Source organism: Lepidochelys olivacea (genome assembly GCF_965140295.1).
Source record: "Lepidochelys olivacea isolate rLepOli2 genome assembly, chromosome: 24".
NCBI classification, from domain to species: Eukaryota; Metazoa; Chordata; order Testudines; family Cheloniidae; genus Lepidochelys; species Lepidochelys olivacea.
In genome coordinates this window covers 11,487,730-11,509,862 of record NC_140434.1, presented here as the reverse complement: position 1 = coordinate 11,509,862, position 22,133 = coordinate 11,487,730, and the positions used below count along the sequence as shown (strand labels likewise).

Genomic DNA, 22,133 nt, shown 5'->3' with positions numbered 1-22,133 from the left:
GACTTACATTTAAGTGAGGGATAGAAAGAGATGATAAAGTATTTTTACATGGCTTAAGCAAGAGTTGTTTTATTCTTTTAGTGATAACAATTGTGTCTGAATTCTGTTTATTTGTATCATATATTAACCGACCATTGGTTTGGGTTTGTTAGTAGCATGGGGGAATCTGTCTCTTTTGCGGGATTTGCAGGATCTAAGGAGTTTTGCAAGTGGGAGCAGGATAAAAAGGCAAGAAATGATGCTGGGGAGGGAGTGGGAGTGGGTATTACGGGGTGGGATTAAATAAACAGTCCTGTACCAGGCTCTGCTGTGAGGGGCAGGGTGGCTAGATGTTGCTCAGCTGGGAGTATGGCCCATGACGGGCCCCTGCTGCTGGGCCAAAGCCACAGGCTTTCCCACAGGGTTTCTCTATTCCCAGGATGAGGCTCCTGGGCAAAGACCCCTTCCCCTCGGCTCCCTACCCTGGGCACCAGGATTGCTACTGACACAGACAGGCAGTGCCAACCCCTGCTTGGCACATGCATCTCCTGCCCCCAGAACCCTGTGGATGCTCTGCGATTGTCTGGCTGTGGGGAGCAAGCAGCCGGGCAGCCTCCCCCTTCCCCAACCACGCCTCCCCTTCCCCCACAGACTTCAGTGTCCCTCTCCCCCAGAGAGGACGCTGACCTTTCGAGGCTTGTTCCTGTGTTCACTGCATCATAGGTATCGTATGACAGTGGGCTGTGATGTCACAGCCCCGGGGCTGTGACCTGGCTGGATCTGGCAGAATGGGGAGGCACCTTGTTGGCAGAGGGGCTGCCTCTGTTCAACCCCAGTTCCCCAGACCACGTGCCCCAGGGGGACCGGGCTTAGGGAAGGTTGTGACCGGAGGGAAGGCCATGGGGAGGGCAGGGCTGAGCTAGGAGTCATTCCACAAGCAGCCTCTAAACCCAGCGGAGCTGCCTGACTCACATGGGCCGGGAGATGCAGGAAAGCTGCTTACCGCAGTATTATTTACTCTAACTCCTCTAACTGGAGCTCTGTCCTTAATAGTCTCCTGGGCTCAGAGTGATGGTCAGGGCAGTGACGCAGGCAGGGCTGCTGCCCACTGCCAGGGCAAAAGTCACTGTGCGGTGCGCCCCTGGCTCCGCTCTCAGACCCACTGTGCCGTGCTGATTGGCTGAATGGGGGGTGCAGCAGGAGCAGCGTTAGGAAGGCAGCCCTTTGTGCTGGAGCAGCCAGTGCCCACAACAGGTCACAGCAGCTTCCACATCAACTCAACCCCAGCGCCAAGCAGCGCCCGGCCCACGCATGAGCACAGCCCAGCTGCACCCTACACACACCCCACACACACCCTGAATGCACATGGACATACAGAGAGGTGCAAACCTCCTGCGCCCACACACACATAGTGGCAGTTCTGTTCAGGACCAGAGCCTTTCCCTGCAACAGCTCCTGGAGCAGGCCCTTGCATTCACTCCACTGGCTGGATCGGGGTCCAAGCCACGCTCCCTCCCAGAACTGGGGCAAGAACCCAGGAGTCCTGACTCCCAGCCCTCCCCTCCCCCCACTCCAATCTGCAGACTGCCCACCTGCCTTTTGGAATCCCTTCCTCCTTCCTTTTTGCATCTGATGGAAGGGAAAGAAAGAAAGAGAACGAATTGGGGGCGTGGGGGCTGAGATCTCAGTCCCATCAGCAGTGGGGCCATCACTCCCACTTCCAGCCTTGGAGCTTCCAGCCCACTCACAGTTCCCTCCACCCCCCTGGCTCCTGCTGGAGCACTTTGAACCCAGGGGATTGGTTTAGAGCTAGGAGGTTTGGCACCCATCGCTGTGGCCAGGGAGCCACTGGCAGCACCTGTGCCCATCTGTCCTGGCTGCTAGGCCCAGCAGGGTGAGGTGGGGCAAGAGCAACAGTCCCCTCTCCCTGCAGAGCCATTTAAGAGGGGACTATCCAGAAACTTCCTTGGAACAGCAAAGAACAGTGAACAGGGAGGTGCAGCAAAGGGCACCGCACAGCCATTCACCACATTGGGGACAGAGTGGGCACTCACAGCCCTAGGGATGGGGGTTGCACTCACAGCCCAGGGGACAGGGCCACTCCCATTCCCCAAGGGGTGAGGGGAGCACTCTTCCCCAGAGACAGGAAGGCACTCACAGTCCCAGGTATGAGGGGGCACTCACAGCACCAGGGAGCACTCCCATCCCTGGGAACGGCCATACTGGGTCAGACCAAAGGTTCATTGAGCCCAGTATCCTGTCTTCTGACGGCAGCTGGTGCCAGATGCCCCAGAGGGAATGAACAGAACAGGCAATTACCAAGTGATCCATCCCCTGCAAACAGAGAATAGGGACACCAGTGCCATTGATGGACCTATCCTCGGGGACACCATCCCTGCCCATCCTGGCTAATGACCATTGATGGACCTATCCTTCATGAACTGATCTAGTTCTTTTTTGAACCCTGTTATAGTCTTGGCCTTCACAGCATCCTCTGACAAGGAGTTCCACAGGTTGACTGTGCATTGTATGAAGAAATACTTCCTTATGTTTGTTTTAAACCTGCTGCCTATTAATTTAATTTGGTGGTCCCTAGTTTTTGTGTTATGAGAAGGAGTAAATAACACTTCTGTATCTATTTTCTCTACACCAGTCATGATTTTATAGACCTCTATCATATCCCCCCTTAGTTGTCTCTTTTCCAAGCTGAAAAGTCCCAGTCTTATTAATCTCTCCTCATACAGCAGCCGTTCCATATCCCTAATAATTTTTGTTGCCCTTTTCGGTAACTTTTCCAATTCCAATATACCTTTTTTGAGATGGAGTGACCACATCTGCATATAGTATTCAAAATGTGGGCGTACCATGGATTTATATAGAGGCAATATGATATTTTCTGTCTTATTATCTATCCCCTTCTTAATGATTCCCAATATTCTGTTCGCTTTTTGATTGCCGCTCCACATTGAGTGGACGTTACTTTGCATTTATTAACACTGAATTTCATCAACCGAGAAGTCTGCCGCTTGCCAGGAGCTAGGATTCACGATGTGACGGAGAGACTGCCGAGACACACATCAAGACCTCGGATCACTACCCCTTCCTGGTCCTCCACGTGGGCACCAATGATACTGCCAAGAATGACCTTGAGCGGATCACTGCAGACTACCTGGCTCTGGGAAGAAGGATAAAGGAGTTTGAGGTGCAAGTGGTCTTCTCGTCCATCCTCCCCGTGGAAGAAAAAGGCCTGGGTAGAAACCGTCGAATCGTGGAAGTCAACAACTGGCTACACAGGTGGTGTCGGAGAGAAGGCTTTGGATTCTTTGACCATGGGATGGTGTTCCAAGAAGGAGTGCTAGGCAGAGACGGGCTCCACCTAATGAAGAGGGGGAAGAGCATCTTCGCAAGCAGGCTGGCTAACCTAGTGAGGAGGGCTTTAAACTAGGTTCACTGGGGGAAGGAGACCAAAGCCCTGAGGTAAGTGGGGAAGTTGGATACTGGGAGGGAGCAGGAGCGTGTGAGAGGGGAGGGCTCTTGCCTCATACTGAGAAAGAGGGACGATCAGCGAGTTATCTCAAGTGCCTATACACAAATGCAAGAAGCCTGGAAAACAAGCAGGGAGAACTGGAAGTCCTGGCACAGTCAAGGAATTATGATGTGATTGGAATAACAGAGACTTGGCGGGTTAACTCACATGACTGGAGTACTGTCGTGGATGGATATAAACTGTTCAGGTAGGACTGGCAGGGCAGAAAAGGTGGGGGAGTTGCATTGTATGTAAGAGAGCAGTATGACTGCTCAGAGCTCAAGTATTAAACTGCAGGAAAAACCTGAGAGTCTCTGGATTAAGTTTAGAAGTGTGAGCAACAAGGGTGATGTCGTGGTGGGAGTCTGCTATAGACCACCGGACCAGGGGGATGAGGTGGACGAGGCTTTCTTCTGGCAACGAACGGAAGTTACTAGATCTCAGGCCCTGGTTCTCATGGGAGACTTCCATCACCCTGATATCTGCTGGGAGAGCAATACAGCGGTGCACAGACAATCCAAGAAGTTTTTGGAAAGTGTAGGGGACAATTTCCTGGTGCAAGTGCTGGAGGAACCAACTAGGGGCAGAGCTCTTCTTGACCTGCTGCTCACAAACCGGGAAGAATTAGTAGGGGAAACAAAAGTGGATGGGAACCTGGGAGGCAGTGACCATGAGACGGTCGAGTTCAGGATCCTGACACAAAGAAGAAAGGAGAGCAGCAGAATTCGGACCTGGACTTCAGAAAAGCAGACTTTGACTCCCTCAGGGAACTGATGGGCAGGATCCCCTGGGAGAATAACATGAGGGGGATCCTCCCAGTCTCTATTTAAGTCTAAATTAATAGTATCCAATTTGCAAATGAATTCCAATTCAGCAGTTTCTCGCTGGAGTCTGGAGAGACTGGGAGTGGCTAAGTCATTATGCAAGGTAGCCTATTTCCCCTTGTTTTTTCCTACACTCCCTCCCCCCCCCCCCCACGACATTCTGGTTAAACTTGGATTTATGCTGGAAATGGCCCACCTTGATTATCATACACATTGTAAGGAGAGTGATCACTTTAGATAAGCTATTACCAGCAGTGGAGTGGGAGGAGGTATTGTTTCATGGTCTCTGTGTATATAATGTCTTCTGCAGTTTCCACAGTTTGCATCTGATGAAGTGAGCTGTAGCTCACGAAAGCTTATGCTCAAATAAATTGGTTAGTCTAAGGTGCCACAGGTACTCCTTTTGTTTTTGCGAATACAGACTAACACGGCTGTTACTCTGAAACCTGTCAGTGTGCCCTTGTTGCCAAGAAGGCCAATGGCATTTTGGGATGTATAAGTAGAGGCATTGCCAGCAGATCGAGGGACGTGATTGTTCCGCTCTATTCGACATTGATGAGGCCTCATCTGAAGTACTGTGTCCCGTTTTGGGCCTCACACTACAAGAAGGATGTGGAAAAATTGGAGAGTGTCCAGCGGAGGGCAACAAAAATGATTAGGGGTCTAGAACACATGACTTATGAGGAGAGGCTGAGGGAACTGGGATTTTTTAGTGTGCGGAAGAGAAGAATGAGGGGGGATTTGATAGCTGCTTTCAACTACCTGAAGGGGGGTTCCAAAGAGGATGGATCTAGACTGTTCTCAGTGGCAGCTGATGACAGAACGAGGAGTAATGGTCTCAAGTTGCAGTGGGGGAGGTTTAGGTTGGATATTAGGAAAAACTTTTTCACTAGGAGGGTGGTGAAACACTGGAATGCGTTACCTAGGGAGGTGGTGGAATCTCCTTCCTTCGAAGTTTTTAAGGTCAGGCTTGACAAAGCCCAGGCTGGGATGATTTAGTTGGCGATTGGTCCTGCTTTGAGCAGGGGGTTGGACTAGAGGACCTCCTGAGGTCCCTTCCAACCCTGATATTCTATGATCTGTCATTTTGTTGCCCAGTCACGCGGTTTTGTGAAATTCCTTTGTAACACTTCGCAGTCTGCTTTGGACCTAATGATCTCGAGTAGTTTTGTAACAGCTGCAAATTTTGCCCCTCACTGTTTATCCCTTTTTCTAGATCAGGGGTTCTCAGGACAAATTTTTGGTGGCTGCACTCTCAGGCCACCAAACTTTTGCTGGTGGCCGCTCTCATATTTTTTTTCCTAAAATACTTGATTAGCTTTAGGAAAAACTAATAAATATGCACAGAAACATGTCTAAATTATTGTAATTTATTCATTGCTAGGTAGTAAACCTGTTGTGAAAAGTGATATTAACAAACATACAAGTTTCGCTTTTCACAGCAGACTTACTCAGCCCTAGCAAGCCTGGGGACAAATTAAACCCTAAATGGGGGGCACTCAGCCCCAGGGACAGGAGGTACTCACAGCCTGGGGGAGGGGGGTACTCCCATCCCTGGGGACAGTGGGGCACTCACAGCCTCAGTGATAGGGGCCATGGCAGGGTATCCAGCCCCAGGTGCCTGGAGATCCGCAGGAGGCGATCCTGGCCCCAGGAGCAAGGCAGATTGATAAGGGTTCTGTGCTGCTCGGTACATCACAGGCTCAGACTGAAATTCTCAGGGAAGGGATGTGATCTTTGGGGATGGGAGAAAGCTAGCTGCCCCCTGCCTCCCATCTCTCCCCACAGCCCTGCATCTCCTGAGGTAAGCAGGGCAAAACCCACTCCAATGCACCAAAGGCAACCAGGGATGGCACCTGCTGCTGCAGCCCTTGGGAGGGCAATGGCCCTCTGCTGTACTCCCCACCCTGGCAGAGGCAAGGGGAGGACTGACCTCTCTGCAGCATGCTGACTTGGGTATATCCAACGTGCCAGGCTTTGCGGTGTTCTGCACTGCCCCACGGGGGAGATTTGGTGCATGGAACTCACATCCCCTGAGCAGCTGCTTCTTAAAATTGAATCTACCCTCTGCTGCTTAGACAGGCTAGCAGTGCCAGGAAGGATGTTGCTCCCAAAGTCACCAGGCCACATTCATAGAATATCGGGGTTGGAAGGGACCTCAGGAGGCCATCTAGTCCAACCCCCTGCTCAAAGCATTGACACATTCCACCCGGGCCTAGCCTCACCTGGCCATTGCGTCCAAACGGCTGCAACTGTCCAGAACCCCTAAAAGGCCCGGTCCTGCCAAGTGCATGGCATGTCACGTTCAACCTAACACTTCGCTGCTATCTCCCATCTCTGCTCCAGGCAGGAAAACAAGTCAAGGCTCTGCGGAGCACAGCCCCTAGATCTACACTGGGAATAGCTGCTAGGAACCTGATGTTGCTGGAGTGGTAAAGTGGCAACCCTGGCACCCTACCCTCAAGAGCAAAGATTTACGGATTCCGAGGTCACAGGGGATCGGTGTGATCATCTTCTAGTCCGACCTCTGTACAACACAGGCCAGGAAACTGCCCCAAATAATTCCTAAAGCAGAGCTGTTAGAAAAACATCCAATGCTGATTTAAAAATTGTCAGTGACAGAGAATCTACTACAATGCTCCCTAAATTGTTCCAATGGTTAATTACCCTCACAGTTAACAATTTACACCTTATTTCAAGTCTGAATTTGTCTAGCTCCACTTTCAGCCATTGGATCAGGTTAGACTTTTCTCTGCTACTTGAAGAGCCCATTCGTAAATATTTGTTCCCCACGTAGGTACTTACAGACTGTAACCAAGTCACTCTTTAACCTTCTTTTTGTTAAACTAAACAGATTGAGCTCCTTGTGTCTATCACTATCAGGCCTGTTTTCTAATCCTTTGATCATTCTCATGACACTTCTCTGAACCCTCTCCAACTGATCAACATCTTCTTGACTTGTGAACACCAGAGCTGGACACAGGATTTCAGCAGTAGTCACACTAGTGCCAGTACAGAGGTAGAATAATCTCTCTATTCCTACTTGAAATTCCCCTGTGTAGGCGTCCCATGGTCATGTTAGCACTTTTAGCCACAGCGCTGGGTTCTCATGTTCTGCTGATTATCCACCTATAGTGGTGCACAGGACCGGCTCTGGGCACCGGCAAAGCAAGCACATGCCTGGGGCAGCACGATTCCGGGGGCAGCATTCCGGCCATCTTTTTTTTTTTTTTTTTGCTTGGGCAGTTGCGCTCTTGGAGCGGCAAAAAACCTAGAGCTGGCTCTGGTGGTGCAGGTGGCCCGCTCCAGTAGGGGACAGGGCAGAACCGGTCAGTGAGGCTGTGGAAACCTGCAGTTAATTGGGAAAAGGCTTGTTAGGAGGCAACTGCTGGGGTAGCCCAGATCTAAGGTGCTGCCCAGCAGAGCAGAGAGTCTCTCCCTGACAAGGGAGGGGGAGGACTGGCTCCTAGGGATAGCACCTGAGCTAGAAAAGTGCTTGGCATGTTCAGGGGAGCCCAGGGTGAGCTGTGGCCCATTACCTGATAGGCTGCAGGCCCCTGCCAGATAGGGCCAAGAAGGTGCAAGGGCCAAGGGGAAGTAGCCCAGGGACGATAGGCAGACAAGGGGAGAGAAGAAGGGCAGAGAGGCTGCCGCTTGAGGGTCCCTGGGTCTGGACCCAGAGTAGCGGGCGGGCCTTGGTCCCCCCCCCCCTTGCACTGCACCTGGCCGCAGAGGGGCAGGGCCAATACAGACTGTAACTTGCTAGTGAAGTGAAGGGCTAGACTTTGGGTTGTGGTTGGCCCCTGCAGTGGGTGCAAGCCAAATGACTGCCGTGACCCCCCAGAAGGGGGGTAAGAAAGAAGTAGTGGGCACTGGCAGAGGGCAGTGTCCTGAAGAGGACACCACCGAGTGGGGGAGCAATGTGGGTCTGAAACAGCGGAGTAGAGCAGACAAGGGGCAAGACACCACCCGCTGAGGGTGTTCTGGAACTGGACTGAGCCAATTCCTGGGGCAACCACCAGGAGGTGCAGCAGGGGTGAGTCTGCACCTGGTCACACCACCACAACCCCCAAATCTTTTTCAGAGTCCCTGCTTCCCAGGGTAGAGTCCCCCATCTGTAAGCATGGCCTACATTCTGTGTTCTAGATGCATACATTTACATGTAACCATATTAAAATGCATATTGTTTCCATGTGCCTAGTTTACCCAATTGATCCAGATCGCTCTGTGTCAGTCACCTGTTCTCTTCATTATTTATCACTCCCACAATTTTTGTGCCGTCTGTCCTGCCAAGTGCATGGCATGTCACGTTCAACCTAACACTTCGCTGCTATCTCCCATCTCTGCTCCTGAAAGTCTGAAAACTTTATCAGTGATGATTTTAGGTTTTCCTCCAGGTCATTGATTAAAAATGTTAAATAGTCTGGGGCCAAGAATCAATCCCTGCGGCCCCCCACTGGAAACACACCCATTCAATGATGATTCCCTATTTACAGTTACATTTTGAGGCCTATCACTTACCAGCTTTTAATCCATTTCATGTGTATCATGTTAATTTTTGTATCTGTGACCAGTTTGGTCAGAGAGACCCCCTTGGAACTGTCACCTGATGTGCTGAAGTTACCTCTGAGCCTGTTTTCCTGCCAGCTTGGGACTCCAGAACCCTGCCTTGTCGAGCCAGACATGCTAGCCTGCTGGAACATAGACCCAGGTCTGATCCATGCCCCCAAAGCTGCAGACTTTAACCAAAAACTGCTCAGCAGGTCACCTATCTCCAGCACCCAGACACCCAGTTCCCCATGGGATCCAAACCCCAAATAAATTCCTTATACTCTGTTGTGACAATGTGATGCAGCAGGGAGAGGGGAGTGTTGACCTGGGAATGGGAGACCTAGAGCCTGTAACCTGAGCCAGGAGGCGGAGGTGACACCTCTGCCCAGGAATGTGATCAGAGGCTGCAGGAGGGAGTCTGCTGGGGGGATTTAGGATGGCTTGCAGGTAAATAAACACAACCTATTGTCCTATTTAAGGGTAGCCATCAAAATTCTAAGCCACCATTAATGGCCCACACTTTGCATAATTACAATAGGACCTCTGAGTTATACTTCATATTTCTAGCTTCAGATACAAGAATGATACATTCATACAAATAGGAGGAATATATTCAGTTGTTATAATATCCTATTGCATAAAGCATATTCCAGTTGCATCATATTCACTCATAAAGCATATTTCCATAAAACATATGGAGTGCAAGGTTACAATATCACTGAAGTTTTTTAATCGAAATGTTGAGTGGTACCAAGCCAAACACCTTACAGAACATCAGCACTTTGCCTTTCTCAACCAAACTTGTAATTTCATCAGAAAAAGTTATCCAGTTATATCCACAGAATCTATTTTCCATAAATCCATGTTGCATGGCATTAATTATAGTACTCTCCTTTCATTCTTTATTAATCGAGTCCTGTATCAGCTGCTCCATTATCTTGTCCCGCTCCCAGGCAGCACACACCACTGGGGGAGCGGCTGCTTCACCCAGCCTGAGCTCAGCTACCAGGGCAGTGAGTTGCCAGAGCGCAAAGCAGCCCCATCGGGATGGCTCCTGAGAGAAAAAGAGACGGACACAACCCCTAGGCACCCATTGTCTCCAGTGCACCCCGAGCCCTGTCCATGTATGCAATCAACCAGGACAGCTCCAGGGAAACATGCATCACCCTGAATCCCAGGCAGGGCTCAGTCCAGGGAAGATAGGCATCTACTGGCATCAGTTCATACAATAGTGATTTCTCAGATATGGACCTCTGGAGAAGATCTGTCACCAGACACCTTCATTCTCTCTCTCTCTCTCTCCAACCATCTGTCCCCTACACACCCATCTATCTATCTATCCCTATACACCTCCTCTATCTGTATACCTATCTATCCCCACACCCTCGTTCTATTGGGTTGGTACTGGAGCCCATCACCATGTGATCCGAGTGTCAGAGAATATCCACACAGTGGGTGTCTCTAGACAGGGCTGCAGTCATTCACCCTTATCTGTACATCATTGCTGCATCTGGCCTTAGAGTGAGTCCTGGGGGTTGGAAACTCAGGATGGGGAACACAAATAAATTCCACAAATTGGCACTACCTTCTGGGATGCTACCTGATGTACTGGGGTTTCACTGAGCCCCTCCTGATCCATCAGCCTGGATTCCCTCTCCCTGGTTTGCTGAATTAGGCTCTCCGGCCTCTTGCAACACACACACACACACACCCCCGGTAGGGCCACATCCAGCTGCAGACACAGATTGAAGTCAGCTCTGTGTGAGAGGATTTACCCAGCACTCACTTGCACACCCTCTTTGGGGAATAAACCCAAAATAATACTGTCTAATAATACCGTCTTGCGCTATATAGAAAGATCTGCACCGCGCAAGCTCATAAAAATTTGTCCTCTCCCTCAATGTGAAGAGAGATATGCACAACTTCTTGCCTCCCACATTTAGAAATTGCACAAACTGGGTTTAAAAATTAAACAAAACAAATTTATTAACTATAAAAGGCAGATTTTAAGAGATTATAAGGGATAGCAAACAGAACATAGCGATTACTGAGCAAATAAAACAAAACAGGCATACTAAGCTTAAGATCTTAAAGAAACTGGTTTCAAGAAGAAATTTCTCACCCTAAATGTTATTTTAGGCAAGTTGCAGAGTTTCTGTAGTTTAGAGTTCCAGGTATTTCTTCTTAAAAATTAGACCCCTGTGTCAGTCTGGCTTCACCCCTGTCTTTTCTCTCAGGCTAGTTCCTTTATCCCTTCAGGTACTTTCAGCAGTCTTTCTTCTTGGGTAGGCAATGGAGGAGAAAGTCCTGTTTTCCTTATGCCCCAGTCTTTAATAAGATTTACATAAGGCAGGAATCTTTTGTTTCCCAGTCTTGATGTCCCCCTCCTTTTAGTGGAAAATTATTAGAAGTCCAAGATAGTTTTTATCATAGAATCATAGAGTATCAGTTGGAAGGGACCTCAGGAGGTCATCTAGTCCAACCCCCTGCTCAAAGCAGGACCAATCCCCAACTAAATCATCCCAGCCAGGGCTTTGTCAAGCCTGACCTTGGTGACAGGACCACCTGACCTAGAGTGTCACAGCTAGGTCCCAGGACACCTCTCAGGAAGGAGAGAGATTAGTATTTTTAAAGTCTTATTGTTTCTTCCTAATGGTCCACCAAAACTGATGGCCTGTTGTCTGGCAGGTGTCTCCCAAATACATACACATACAGCTGTGATTATTACATAGTCAATATTCCTAACTTTAGATACATGCATACAAATTGGATAATCACATTCAGTAAATCATAACCTTTCCAATTGTATCTTACAAGAGCCATCTTGCATAAAGTATATCGTAATTATGCCATATTCACATCATAACTATATTTCTGTAAAGAGTATGTAGCATAACTTCAGAGCTATGACTGGCACAGGCCATGGAGGACTGGGCCCACCCAGCATGACAGGATGAGTGTGTGCAGGCTTGTAGTTATATTGATCTCAGGATATGGAAGAGACAAGATGGGTGAGATAATACATGTTCCTGGACCAACTTCTAGTGGTGGAAGAGACTGACACAAGTTTCCAAGCTACACAGAGTTCAGGTCTGGACTGTGTGGCATCTGTGCAACAATGCAAGGTGCTAGGAGGCCTACAGGGCATCAGCTTGGAGCAGGGGAGGAGAATTGGAGAACCAGAGTGAGCTGTCCTGGTGACAGGCAGGATGAGGGGAGACAGACTGGTCCCTCCTAAGCTTCTGTGATCTCTGTGCCTAGGCCCCAAGCAGCCCTTGGCTTACCTTGGGGGCAGCTGGGTTAGAACATCCCAGGACCCAGGATGGCAAAGCCCAGCTGGGTCCCGCAGTCCCTCTTCCTAGCTAAGGCAAAGGCGAACTCGCTCCTAATCATCCGTGTCTGGTTCAGTCTAGTTTCCAACTCCCAAAGCAGTGAAGCAGGTGGATGGTCTCCCTGGCCAGTGAGTGATCTCTGTGCCAGGGGGGCTGTTCAGCAGAGAGCGCCCTGCACTGGGCTGGACGATCCGCTGGTAACTCCCCAGCAGACAACACAGCTCTCTGCGGCTGGGCTAGGGGAGGCGGTCGGGTTTGACTGGGAACGCAACCCTGGTGTGCCTAAGACCCCGCTGCCGGGCGCTAGCAGGAATGCCTTCAGCCGCACACGCCCACAGACAAGCTCCCTGCTACCGCTGGGGAAGTCGAGGCACGTAAAGAGGACGCACTTCGCCCCGAAGCCAGGAGCCCTGATAGTTCCCAGCACCGGGTCAACGGCTTCCCACGCTCAGCCAGGGGTTCCCAGCTGGCCGCGCTGCCATCACCTGGCTCAGACAGGAGCCAAGCGAACTTCACACGCCAGCTCCTGCGCTGCCCGGGCGGCGATGACCGAGACCCCGGCCCGGCCCGCCGCTCTCGCCCGTCGGGCCCCTGCGCGGCGCGCCCCGCCCCAGCTGCTGTCTGCGCCCCCGGCCCCGCGCAGGGCAGACGCAGCTACCAGGCGGAGCCTGGGACCGTCGCACCCCGCCGGCTCCCGGAGCGGCAGGGCGGGCCCGGCGACTGGTGACGCGGGGGGCACTCGGAGCTCTCGCAGGGCATTGGCTGTCCCCGTGGCAACGGGCGGCTTGGGGGGGGCGGAGGCACCGCCCCCTATTGTGTTGCTGGCGGGATCGGGGCCACGGGGGCCCTGGCTAGCTCCCTCCTGCCCGCCAGGCGCGTCCCAGCGAAGCGGCCGGCCCGGGCTGGGGATGAGCGCCGGGGCCCCGGGAGCTTGCGCGGCGCCGACTCGCTGCCCGCCGGATGCGGGTGCCCGGGAGAGGCCCTGCCGGTCCCGGAGCGTGTCCGGGCGCAGGCCGGGGGGGACTGGCGACCGGACCATGGCGCCGAGGCTGCGCTAGCGCTCGGGGCGCCGCGCCGCGCTGCGCTGCGCTGCCCGCGGAGGAGCCTTGAGTGCCCAGGGCGAGCGCGCGCGCAGGTATCCGGGGGCGCCGGCCTGGGGGAGGCGGTTGTGCTGGGCCCGGACTCCTGGGTTCTGGGGGCGGGGGGGTTCTCCGGGTACCTTAGCAGGGATGAGGGACTCCTGGGTTCTGCTCCCACTGCCCCCTCTGTGCCTCCGCTTCGCCGTCTGTAGTGACCCAGCCTCGGGGGGGAGGCGCTGAGATCCCGTGGGAAGGGTGAGCACAGGGAGGTGCGAGGGAAGAGGCTGCGGTGGGGGGCGAGCCTGGCCAATGGGGGCTGCCCGCGCCGGACGCCACCGTGTTTGTTTTTGAATGTTTTGCACCGGCGATGGCAGTGGGGCGGGGCGGGGGTGGCTGGGCGTGGGCAGGGGCTGGCCTTTGCCGTTGGCTGCAGGCACATTCGATCCCCACAGGAAAGTTGGTTTGTTTTCCGCATAAAAGCAGGGAAAGAAATCTCCTCTCGGGGCCCTTCATGGCAATCGGATCCGGGACCTAGAACAAAGGCAGCGGCCAGGTAGGAGCTCTGCTCAGCGCTGCTCCCCTTGCATGTGCCCAGGAGCACTGGGCCCTGGCAATGCCAAGGACAAGGAGTGGGGCTGGCAGAAAAATGGCCTGGTGGGAAAGGACAGGGAGAGCCTCCCCTGTCGGGTTCTGCCAGGCCGCATGCCCAGATCTCAGCACGAGGGCACTAAGGAAGAGAGGCAGGTCCAATGCTACACCAGGGCATTGAGCTGGAGAGGGTTCCTGCCGGGCATGTGCTTCTTATTAACGGAGTCATCAGCTGGGAAGAGCCCCAGCAAAGCAGAATGCGAAGGGTCCCAACCGCCAGAGGACTGGAGGAGCAGGGCTGTGCCCCCACCCCCATATCCAGGGGTCCCTGGGCTGGGGATAGGTAAGGTACCCAAAGGGGCTGGCTGGCTGAGGGCTCCATGCCTGTCCCCGAGGGAGCTCTTGCTGTACCTAGAAGGGCACAAACTCTGGGGGAACTAGGTGAGAGAGAAGTGATGAAAAGAGAAGAGCAAATGAAGGATGAAAGAAGGCACAGGAGGGGAGAGCTGTGATGGGAAGAGGAGAGGGGGCTGAAAGAGCTGCAGGCAAGGATCTCCTTTTGATTGCCCCACTCTGCAAGACCTCCTCCTGCTCCTCCACAGACAGCTGGCTGATTGAGAGATGGGCTGAGGGACTCTCCTGAAGTAAGGCTAGCAACTCCCTGCATGCCATGTTGCTATTAACAGAGCAGGAAGAGAAAGGGGTGCAAATGGGAGGCAGATGCTTTCTGAGCGCTTGGCTATGCTGTGTCTAGCTGGGGCAGTGACATGCTGGGACTGTTCTGCTCAGACCAGCTAGGGAGCTGCTCCCTAAGGGCTTTGTGCTGGTTTATTTCCTAGGTGTTTCTTCGAGCTCCCGATAGTCCACAGGAGACCAAAGGGCAGCTGGGAGGTGAGACAAGCTGGATCGTGCCTGGACTGCAGCGCCTGGTCTGTGCTAGCCAAGGGCTCTTGGTTTGAGGAGTGGCACTTTCCCATCAGGCCACCAAAGCACAGAACCTAGGAACAGTACCAAGGAGTCTCCTGCACTCCTGGCCCTAACAGGCCTCACCTAGGGGGACACCAGACCCTTCTGTCCCATCGCACAGCCATTCGGTCCTCCCACCCTCCTCCCCCACCCTGGGTCTGGTCTCTAACTGTGCAGTGCGGCGAGCCGGAGGACTTGGGACAGGGGGTGCAACGTGGCTATAAGGGGAGCTGTGCTATGAATTGGTGTTTATGGATTGCCTGCCTCAGCCTGTTCACCAACAACCTTGCTGAAGGTAAGTGGGTGAACATAGCACGCTGTATTGTGCAGCCGCACAGCTGTATGCACCAGGGGCCTGACCCGGAGCCACTGAACCCAATGGAGCCTTTCTGTGGGTTTGAATTGGATTTGATCAGGCCCCAGAGCTTGGGGTGTGCAGCGGGGAGGGTGCAGGAGCCACTGAGGTCATGATTAGAGCAGCAAAGAAGGCTAGTGCCCCTCTGGGGGACCATGTTCATGAAGAGCAGAGACAGTGATGCTGCTGAACTGCCAAAGAGGAGGGGGTGGGAGGGAATCCCAGACGTTCACCCCTTGCCAGGGAGGTGGTGCCCTGCCCAGATGCCCAGGCAGCAGGTTACATTAAGGGAGCTCTACTGGGGATGCTCAATCTCTCTGACCATGACGACTGGATGCCTGAGGGCCCCTGGCACTGCCCCTGCCCTGGAGTTCCAGCAAGCAGCCTGCAGGGCTATTCGAGAAAGTTATTTCCTGCTGCAAAGGGTCTGGGGTGGGGGATGCAGTACCCTCCCCCCACTTACTCCATTCCTTTCCCTTCGGCCCTGCATTCTGCAGTGATCTGGGTATCCACGGACCATGTTTGTGGATTAGTTGTGGTTACAAACTTTGTATCCATGCAGAGCTCTAACAAGGGGGGTGAAGACGGTGCCCTTCCTCTGTGAGGGGCGCTGGGATGTGGGGATGGAACACACTGTGTTGTTGTGGCACACACAGCAAAGACGAGGCCCCAGGTAAAGCCGGGCAGGACGCAACCTTAGCTCTCACCTTCTTCTGCCTTTTTGGAGTGTGAGTTGCACCCCACAGGGCTCCCTCGTCATCAGCAGAGTAGCGCGAGGCACTCTCCAGGAGTCACTTATGGCCCCAGGAGCCGTTCCCTCTCAGGGTTTTGAATCCTGCTCTGAGAGCGCCATGCCCAGGGTGCTGGGTGTAATGGGCCCTGCCTCGCTGCAGGGTATTGGGTGGGGCAGGGTACATGGGCTCTCCTTGCATAACCTGGATACCTGTGGGAGCATCCCAACTTGGGGCTTGGCTGACTGATGCGGTGCTGTGTCTGAGCTCCAGGACATAGCAGGGGCTCCACTGGAGATGGTGGGCTGCAGCTCATGGGATGTCCTCCCCATGAGTGTGAAATCTCCCTGTGCTGGCCCTACAGGTAACGGCCAGGTGAAGTCTCAGGCTGTGGTTGGGCGTGTCGGAGAGAGCGTGATCCTGGGCTGTGACCTCCTGAACGCAGAGGAGGCACGCCCCCATCTCTATGTGATTGAGTGGGTCCGCTTCGGCTTCCTCCTCCCCATCTTTATCAAATTTGGGCTCTATTCCCCACGCATCGATCCGGAGTACGTAGGTGAGTGCATGCTGGGACAGCAGTGAAAAGGTGAACCCGTTGGGAGGACCTGGGGGCTGGGATGTAGCAGAGGGGATGCTGGTGTGTATCTGAGTAGGAGAAGTCTGGGGGGAGGAGGAAGGCTGGGACGTAGCAGAGGGGATGCTGGTATATATGGAGGTAGGGTAAGTCGGGGGTAGGGCTGGGAGGTAGCAGAGGCGATGCTGGTGTATATGGAGGTAGGGGAAGTAGGGGGTGAGGCTGGGACGTAGCGGAGGGGATGCTGGTGTCTATTGGGGCTGGAGAAGTCCTGCGGGGCTGGGAGGTAACAGAGGGGACACTGGTGTATATGGGGTAGCAGAGTTGGGGGTGGGGCTGGGACTTAGCAGAGGGGACTCTGGTGTATATCGAGGTAGACGTGGCAGGGTGGAATGTAGCAGAGAACATGCTGGCATGTCTTGGGGCTGGAGGCTCTCTAGGTGGGACACACCGATGCGGGAGCAGTAGGGCAGTGGCTGGTTCTGTGGCATGTGATCCAGTGTCTGAGGTGCAGTCCGTGGGCTGGCCTTACACAGCTGCATGGTGTTTGCCTTCCCTGAGGCGAGCCCATCCCACCCTGGGGCCCAGAGGAGTTTCCTGGCAGGAGCCCTGGGTTCCTTCCCGTGACTGCAGTATCTGGTGACTGGCCAGGCCCCAGGAGGGTGAGGCCATGGCATTCCCTGGGCTGGACTAGCTCTGGGTCGTCTTGTGTGTACCGCGCACTAGTGCTCTACCTGCCGCACGCTCCTCCCCGCCCCCACGGCTGGGCCCCAGCCGAGGGCTGCTGCTGTCAGGCTGCATTAGTCACGCCCCATGGGCTGTGTAGCGCAGCAGGCAGGGCTCTCACCCTGCCCATGCCAGCTGGAGGAAGGGATGGCCATGGGGCAAGGCAGGGAGGTGAAGGGGTCCGTCCCTGCAGCTTGGACTGACTGGTCTGACCCTCTCCGCTGGTAGGGATGGGAGTGTGGAGGAAGTGGGGGGAGGGGCGCTGTGAGGGGCTGCAGGGGGGGTTCCCTCCCCCATCCTCTTATGCCTAAGGCTCTGTGCTGAGGGGGGTGGGGGCGGCAAATCTGGCCTCAGCCACACACAGCCCAGCTGAGTGTGGGGGAGGGGATGGGGCTGTGGACACATCAATGAGCACCTGCTGAGGCAGGAAACTCCCATAGTGTGACCCTCCCCTTATTGATGTGCTGGTGGCCTCCACTTGCAGGGAGACTCTCCTCCCTCCAGCCTGGGAACAGGCCTGTCTGGGGCTTTGTGAGACAGGTACACTGCCAGGTTCTGAGCCCGCATCCATGCATGGCGTCCCATGTCTGCACTTGAATGGGAGTGTTTCAGTGGCTCGGTGGTACATCTTTGCCTTGCACTAGAGTGTACTAGTCTCTGTTGGTCTGTGTCTTGCTGCCCAAAGTGCAGGCATCCTGCTCGGCGCAGGGCAAAGGGAAACTGGGAGGAAGTGGCACGCCACACCGGGAGCTGGACTCCCTGCAGCACAGAACCTTGCGGGGGCACCATGGGGCTGGGGCTGCTGAAAGAAGGCAGGCAGCAGTTGAAGGTCCCGGCCTGAACAAGTCGCTGGCCTCTTTGTGCTGTGCGCAGGAGCTGGGTGCCTTGGGCCTGGGCCACACAAAGGCTCTTTCTTGCCAGGGTCAGAGGTCAGATTGACGCTGCTCCTGGGATCTTTGTTACATTCTAATCCCATAATCCCAACTGGGGCCTGCTGCTGCCAGGGGAAATTCATGCCTGGGAGCCAACCGCCACCTGGGCCTCCTGGCAGTTCCTGTGGCTCTGGGATGAGCTGCGATCCCATGGGAAGAACTGCAGGGAGCCCTTGGCACAACCTTGAGCGTGGGCTTTTGTGTGACAGTCACAGCCTCTTCCTTTCCGCAGTTGCACTGCCGTTGCATCACAGCCCCCAGCCCCTGTGTTACCACTCACCCTCCATACTTCTCTTCACAGCCTCCTGGCTCCTGTTACAATCCCCGAGCTGCCCCATCCACAGTGCCATGTGTCACACCCACCTTCCGAGTCACAGCCCCCCACCCCCATCTACACCAACCTGCATCACAGCCCCCGGCTCCTGTTACTATCCCCACACCCCACCTGCACTTCTCTTCACAGCTCCTCCATCCCCCACTCCTGTGTTACAGGCCCCCCGCTGCCCCATCCACACTGCCCCTGTGTCACAGACCCCCGCCCCATCCTCACTGCCCTGTGTTACAGACCCCCACTCCTGTGTTACAGCCCCCCCACTGCCCCATCCACACTGCCTTGTGTCACAGCCCCCCCGCCCCATCCACACTGCCTTGTGTCACAGCCCCCTGCCCCATCCACACTGCCCCTGTGTCACAAACCCCCGCCCCATCCTCACTGCCCTGTGTTACAGACCCCCACTCCTGTGTTACAGCCCCCCCACTGCCCCATCCACACTGCCCCGTGTCACAGCCCCCCCGCCCCATCCACACTGCCCCTGTGTCACAAACCCCCGCCCCATCCTCACTGCCCTGTGTTACAGACCCCCACTCCTGTGTTACAGCCCCCCCTGCTGCCCCATCCACACTGCCTTGTGTCACAGCCCCCCCTGCTGCCCCATCCACACTGCCTTGTGTCACAGCCCCCCCGCCCCATCCACACTGCCCCTGTGTCACAAACCCCCGCCCCATCCTCACTGCCCTGTGTTACAGACCCCCACTCCTGTGTTACAGACCCCCCGCCCCATCCACACTGCCTTGTGTCACAGCCCCCCCACCCCATCCACACTGCCCTGTGTCACAGACCCCCACTTCTGTGTGACAGCCCCCACCACCGCCCCATCCACACTGCCCCTTTGTCACAGCCTGCTGTCACAGCCCTCCCGCTGAATCCACACTGCACCTGTGTCACAGCCCAGTGTGACAGCCCCCCAACCCCATCCTCACTGCCCTGTGTCACAGACCCCCCCACTCCTCTGTTACAGCCCCCCCTTCCCCCACTGCCCCATCCAGCCTACCCCTGTGTCACAGCCCCATGCGCACTGTGTCATAATCCCCTGACCCGTGTCCCACCCCTCCACCTCATCCACGCTGCCTCGTGTCACAGTACTGCCCATCAGCTACACTTACCCGGAATGTCCAATATTCCCTGCTCCCCACCCCACCCTTGTTGCCCTGAGTACCAGACAGCTCCCCCTACAGGAGAGGACTAAGTCCTACAACACCGTGGAACTGGGCACTGTCCTGCCTGTTCAGGCCCCAGCCAATCGCAGCTCCAAGAGTCGTTCAGTATTTGGGGACAAACAGAACTAAAATCTCCTTGGGAGACACAGAAGGACACACACATGCACACCACTCCCTCTCTCAAGCCAGCCCTGGGTTAGGATCTCTGTGTCTGAAGCATCCTCTAGCCCCTCTGTCCCTGCCACACACACTGGGACTGAGCCAGCCTTTCTTCACACTTTTGTGGCTTGATCGCTGCTGGAGTCCTGGGGCTGTGCGCGCTGCCTGCTCAGCCCTGCCTGGTGGGTCACTTGAAGGTTGAGCTTGGGGAGGGGATTTCGGCAAAGCTGCTAATTGGCAGTACTGGGTGGAGTGGGATTTGGAGCGAAGCTGCTGGAGAGGGGGCAGTGGCGTGGGAGGGGGATGTTCTTCTACTCAGAGGGTATTTAAAGTGGAACAGTGGCAGATTTTCAGGGCTCTTTGCAAACGCAGAGGCGTGAGCAACAGGATCTTCTCTTAGTGAAAGGGAATGCTGAAAGCTTTGGTTTGGGGCAGAGTGGGAGGGCCGGCTGTGGGGCTGGGGACTGACAGCCCTGCAGGCCAGGGCAGAGGCTGGGGGCACTAACACAAACCACATCCCAATAAAGGTCTGTTACAGCCAGACTCTGGGGGACAGGGTGGGATAGATCTGGGGCACCCAAACTTTGCCCAGGCAAGGCTGCATTGGCAAGCTATAGCAGGAGTATCCCTCCAGCATGAGCAGGGCTGGCTGCAAAAATATTGCTGGACTTTGTTTCAAAAGCAAAAATTTTAAAAAAAGTAAATCCCTCCTGTGCCCAAGCTGGCCAATGAGAGCTGACGTCTTGGACACCAAAATGCAGACCAAGAAAAGCCTGTTGCCAGCAGGGTGGCCCTGCACCCATAGAAATCGCAGCTTTCAACATGGGTTGAGTTGGGGAGGATTTAGGAGAAAAATGATCATTATATTTCAGCCAGCTGGCGTGGGAGAGACACTGCCGTGGAGGTGGGAGGAGTTGATATACACTATTTATCTGAAAAACTTGGCCCAGCTTTGCTGCTCAGCTGACAATTATGGAGTGCTGCCCCCAAGCCCTTGGGCGAGTCCCACTGGGCTCCCCCGCCCACTCTCAGATCACCAGCAGGAAAGACTCTGCCTTCAGAATGGAGCTAATTCCACCTGTCTGTCTCCTAATGCCTTTAAGCCCATCCCCACTGCCAGGATGAAGCACAAGCCAGACTGGAATCCAGTTCCTCTCCTGTGGCTGTGCTGACTTGCAGGACTAACGAGGGAGCTGATGGGACTCTGATGCCTGGACAAAGGGAGTGATTTGTTGAGTAGCAAGATACTACCTTGAAATAGCTAATCTTCAGAGTAGGAGTGTGTGCACGTTAACATTTAGGGGCTTGCTCCCAGCATGCACTGCTCTGTCCTTGGTTTGGGCAGTTGAGCTGCCCTCTGGGCTGCGGGTGGGCTGTAGAGTCCCTGGGTCAGGCTCTTTCCTGGCAGCGGGGACCACACATGGTTCAGCTTGCTCGTTCTGCATGGCTGGCCATGGGAGGGGAGCCTATGCCCAAGCTGTTCACAGTCCTGCTTCCTCACCATGACCCCTGGCTCACAGCTGCTGGCTGGGTTACTGCTGGGCAACTGCACACCTCCCCAGTCTGGGGGGTTTCTGCCTCCTGGTGCTCACTTATGACTGGGGGATGGTCTTGCATTGCCTTTTCCCCTACACTCTGACCTAGTCTCTGTGGAGACCAACTATTTCCTCCCCACACCTCTCCAGGGCCTCTGGCTCCAAGTCTGTCCTGAGGTCTGAAAGGCATTCTTGGCTGGCCGGGCTCTGGGATCCAGAGGCACCACCAGCCCTGTTCGTTCCCTGGTCAGAGAGCTGCCCCACTCAGCCTGTGGCTCAGAGCTGGCTCCTTTCTCTCTGCAGCCATGGCTGCTGTTCCTGGTATGTGAGCTGCTGAGGGCAGGGGTCTTGCCAGGGCCGTTGAATGCAGGGTTCAGTGCTGCTCGCAGGCATCTCTGCAGCAGTGAGGGGCTCCCCCGATGCTACCTACTGGCCAGACCTGAAAGCACAGCAGCTTGTGGGGCCCCTCAGGGACAGCCCAGCCAAGGCTCCCAGCATGCTACATAGATCAGGGTTGGAAGGGACCACCTCAGGAGGTCATCTAGTCCATCCCCCGCTCAAAGCAGGTCCAGTCCCCAATTTTTGCCCCAGATCCCTAAATGGCCCCCTCAAGGATTGAACTCACAACCTTGGGTTTAGCGAGCCAATGTTCAAACCACTGAGCTATCTCTCCCCCCAAGATGGAGAGAGATGCTACAGGCATGTTTGTCACTGGTTAAGAGCCTGGTTTGGCTTAGCTCCCTGGAATCATATTGCAATGTCAACCAGTCAGTGCTTCA

General features: G+C 54.6%; 1 protein-coding gene across 3 annotated transcripts in view; it reads left to right on the top strand.

Annotated features, from left to right (window-relative positions):
- Positions 1–10,942: 10,942 nt before the first annotated feature.
- The window catches only part of IGSF9 (immunoglobulin superfamily member 9), a gene marked incomplete at its 3' end in the record, with an annotated part of 54,179 nt that continues 42,988 nt past the window's right edge, over positions 10,943–22,133 (top strand). The window contains exons 1-4 of one of the 3 annotated variants that reach the window (XM_084613172.1): positions 10,943–13,347; positions 13,772–13,844; positions 14,719–15,140; positions 16,296–16,487. In XM_084613172.1, the coding sequence (XP_084469298.1) occupies positions 15,083–15,140; positions 16,296–16,487 (250 nt within the window). In that variant the 5' untranslated portion in view covers positions 10,943–13,347; positions 13,772–13,844; positions 14,719–15,082. The remainder of the gene's footprint in view (positions 13,348–13,771; positions 13,845–14,718; positions 15,141–16,295; positions 16,488–22,133) is intronic. The other 2 variants (XM_084613173.1, XM_084613174.1) reach the window with 2 other exon arrangements.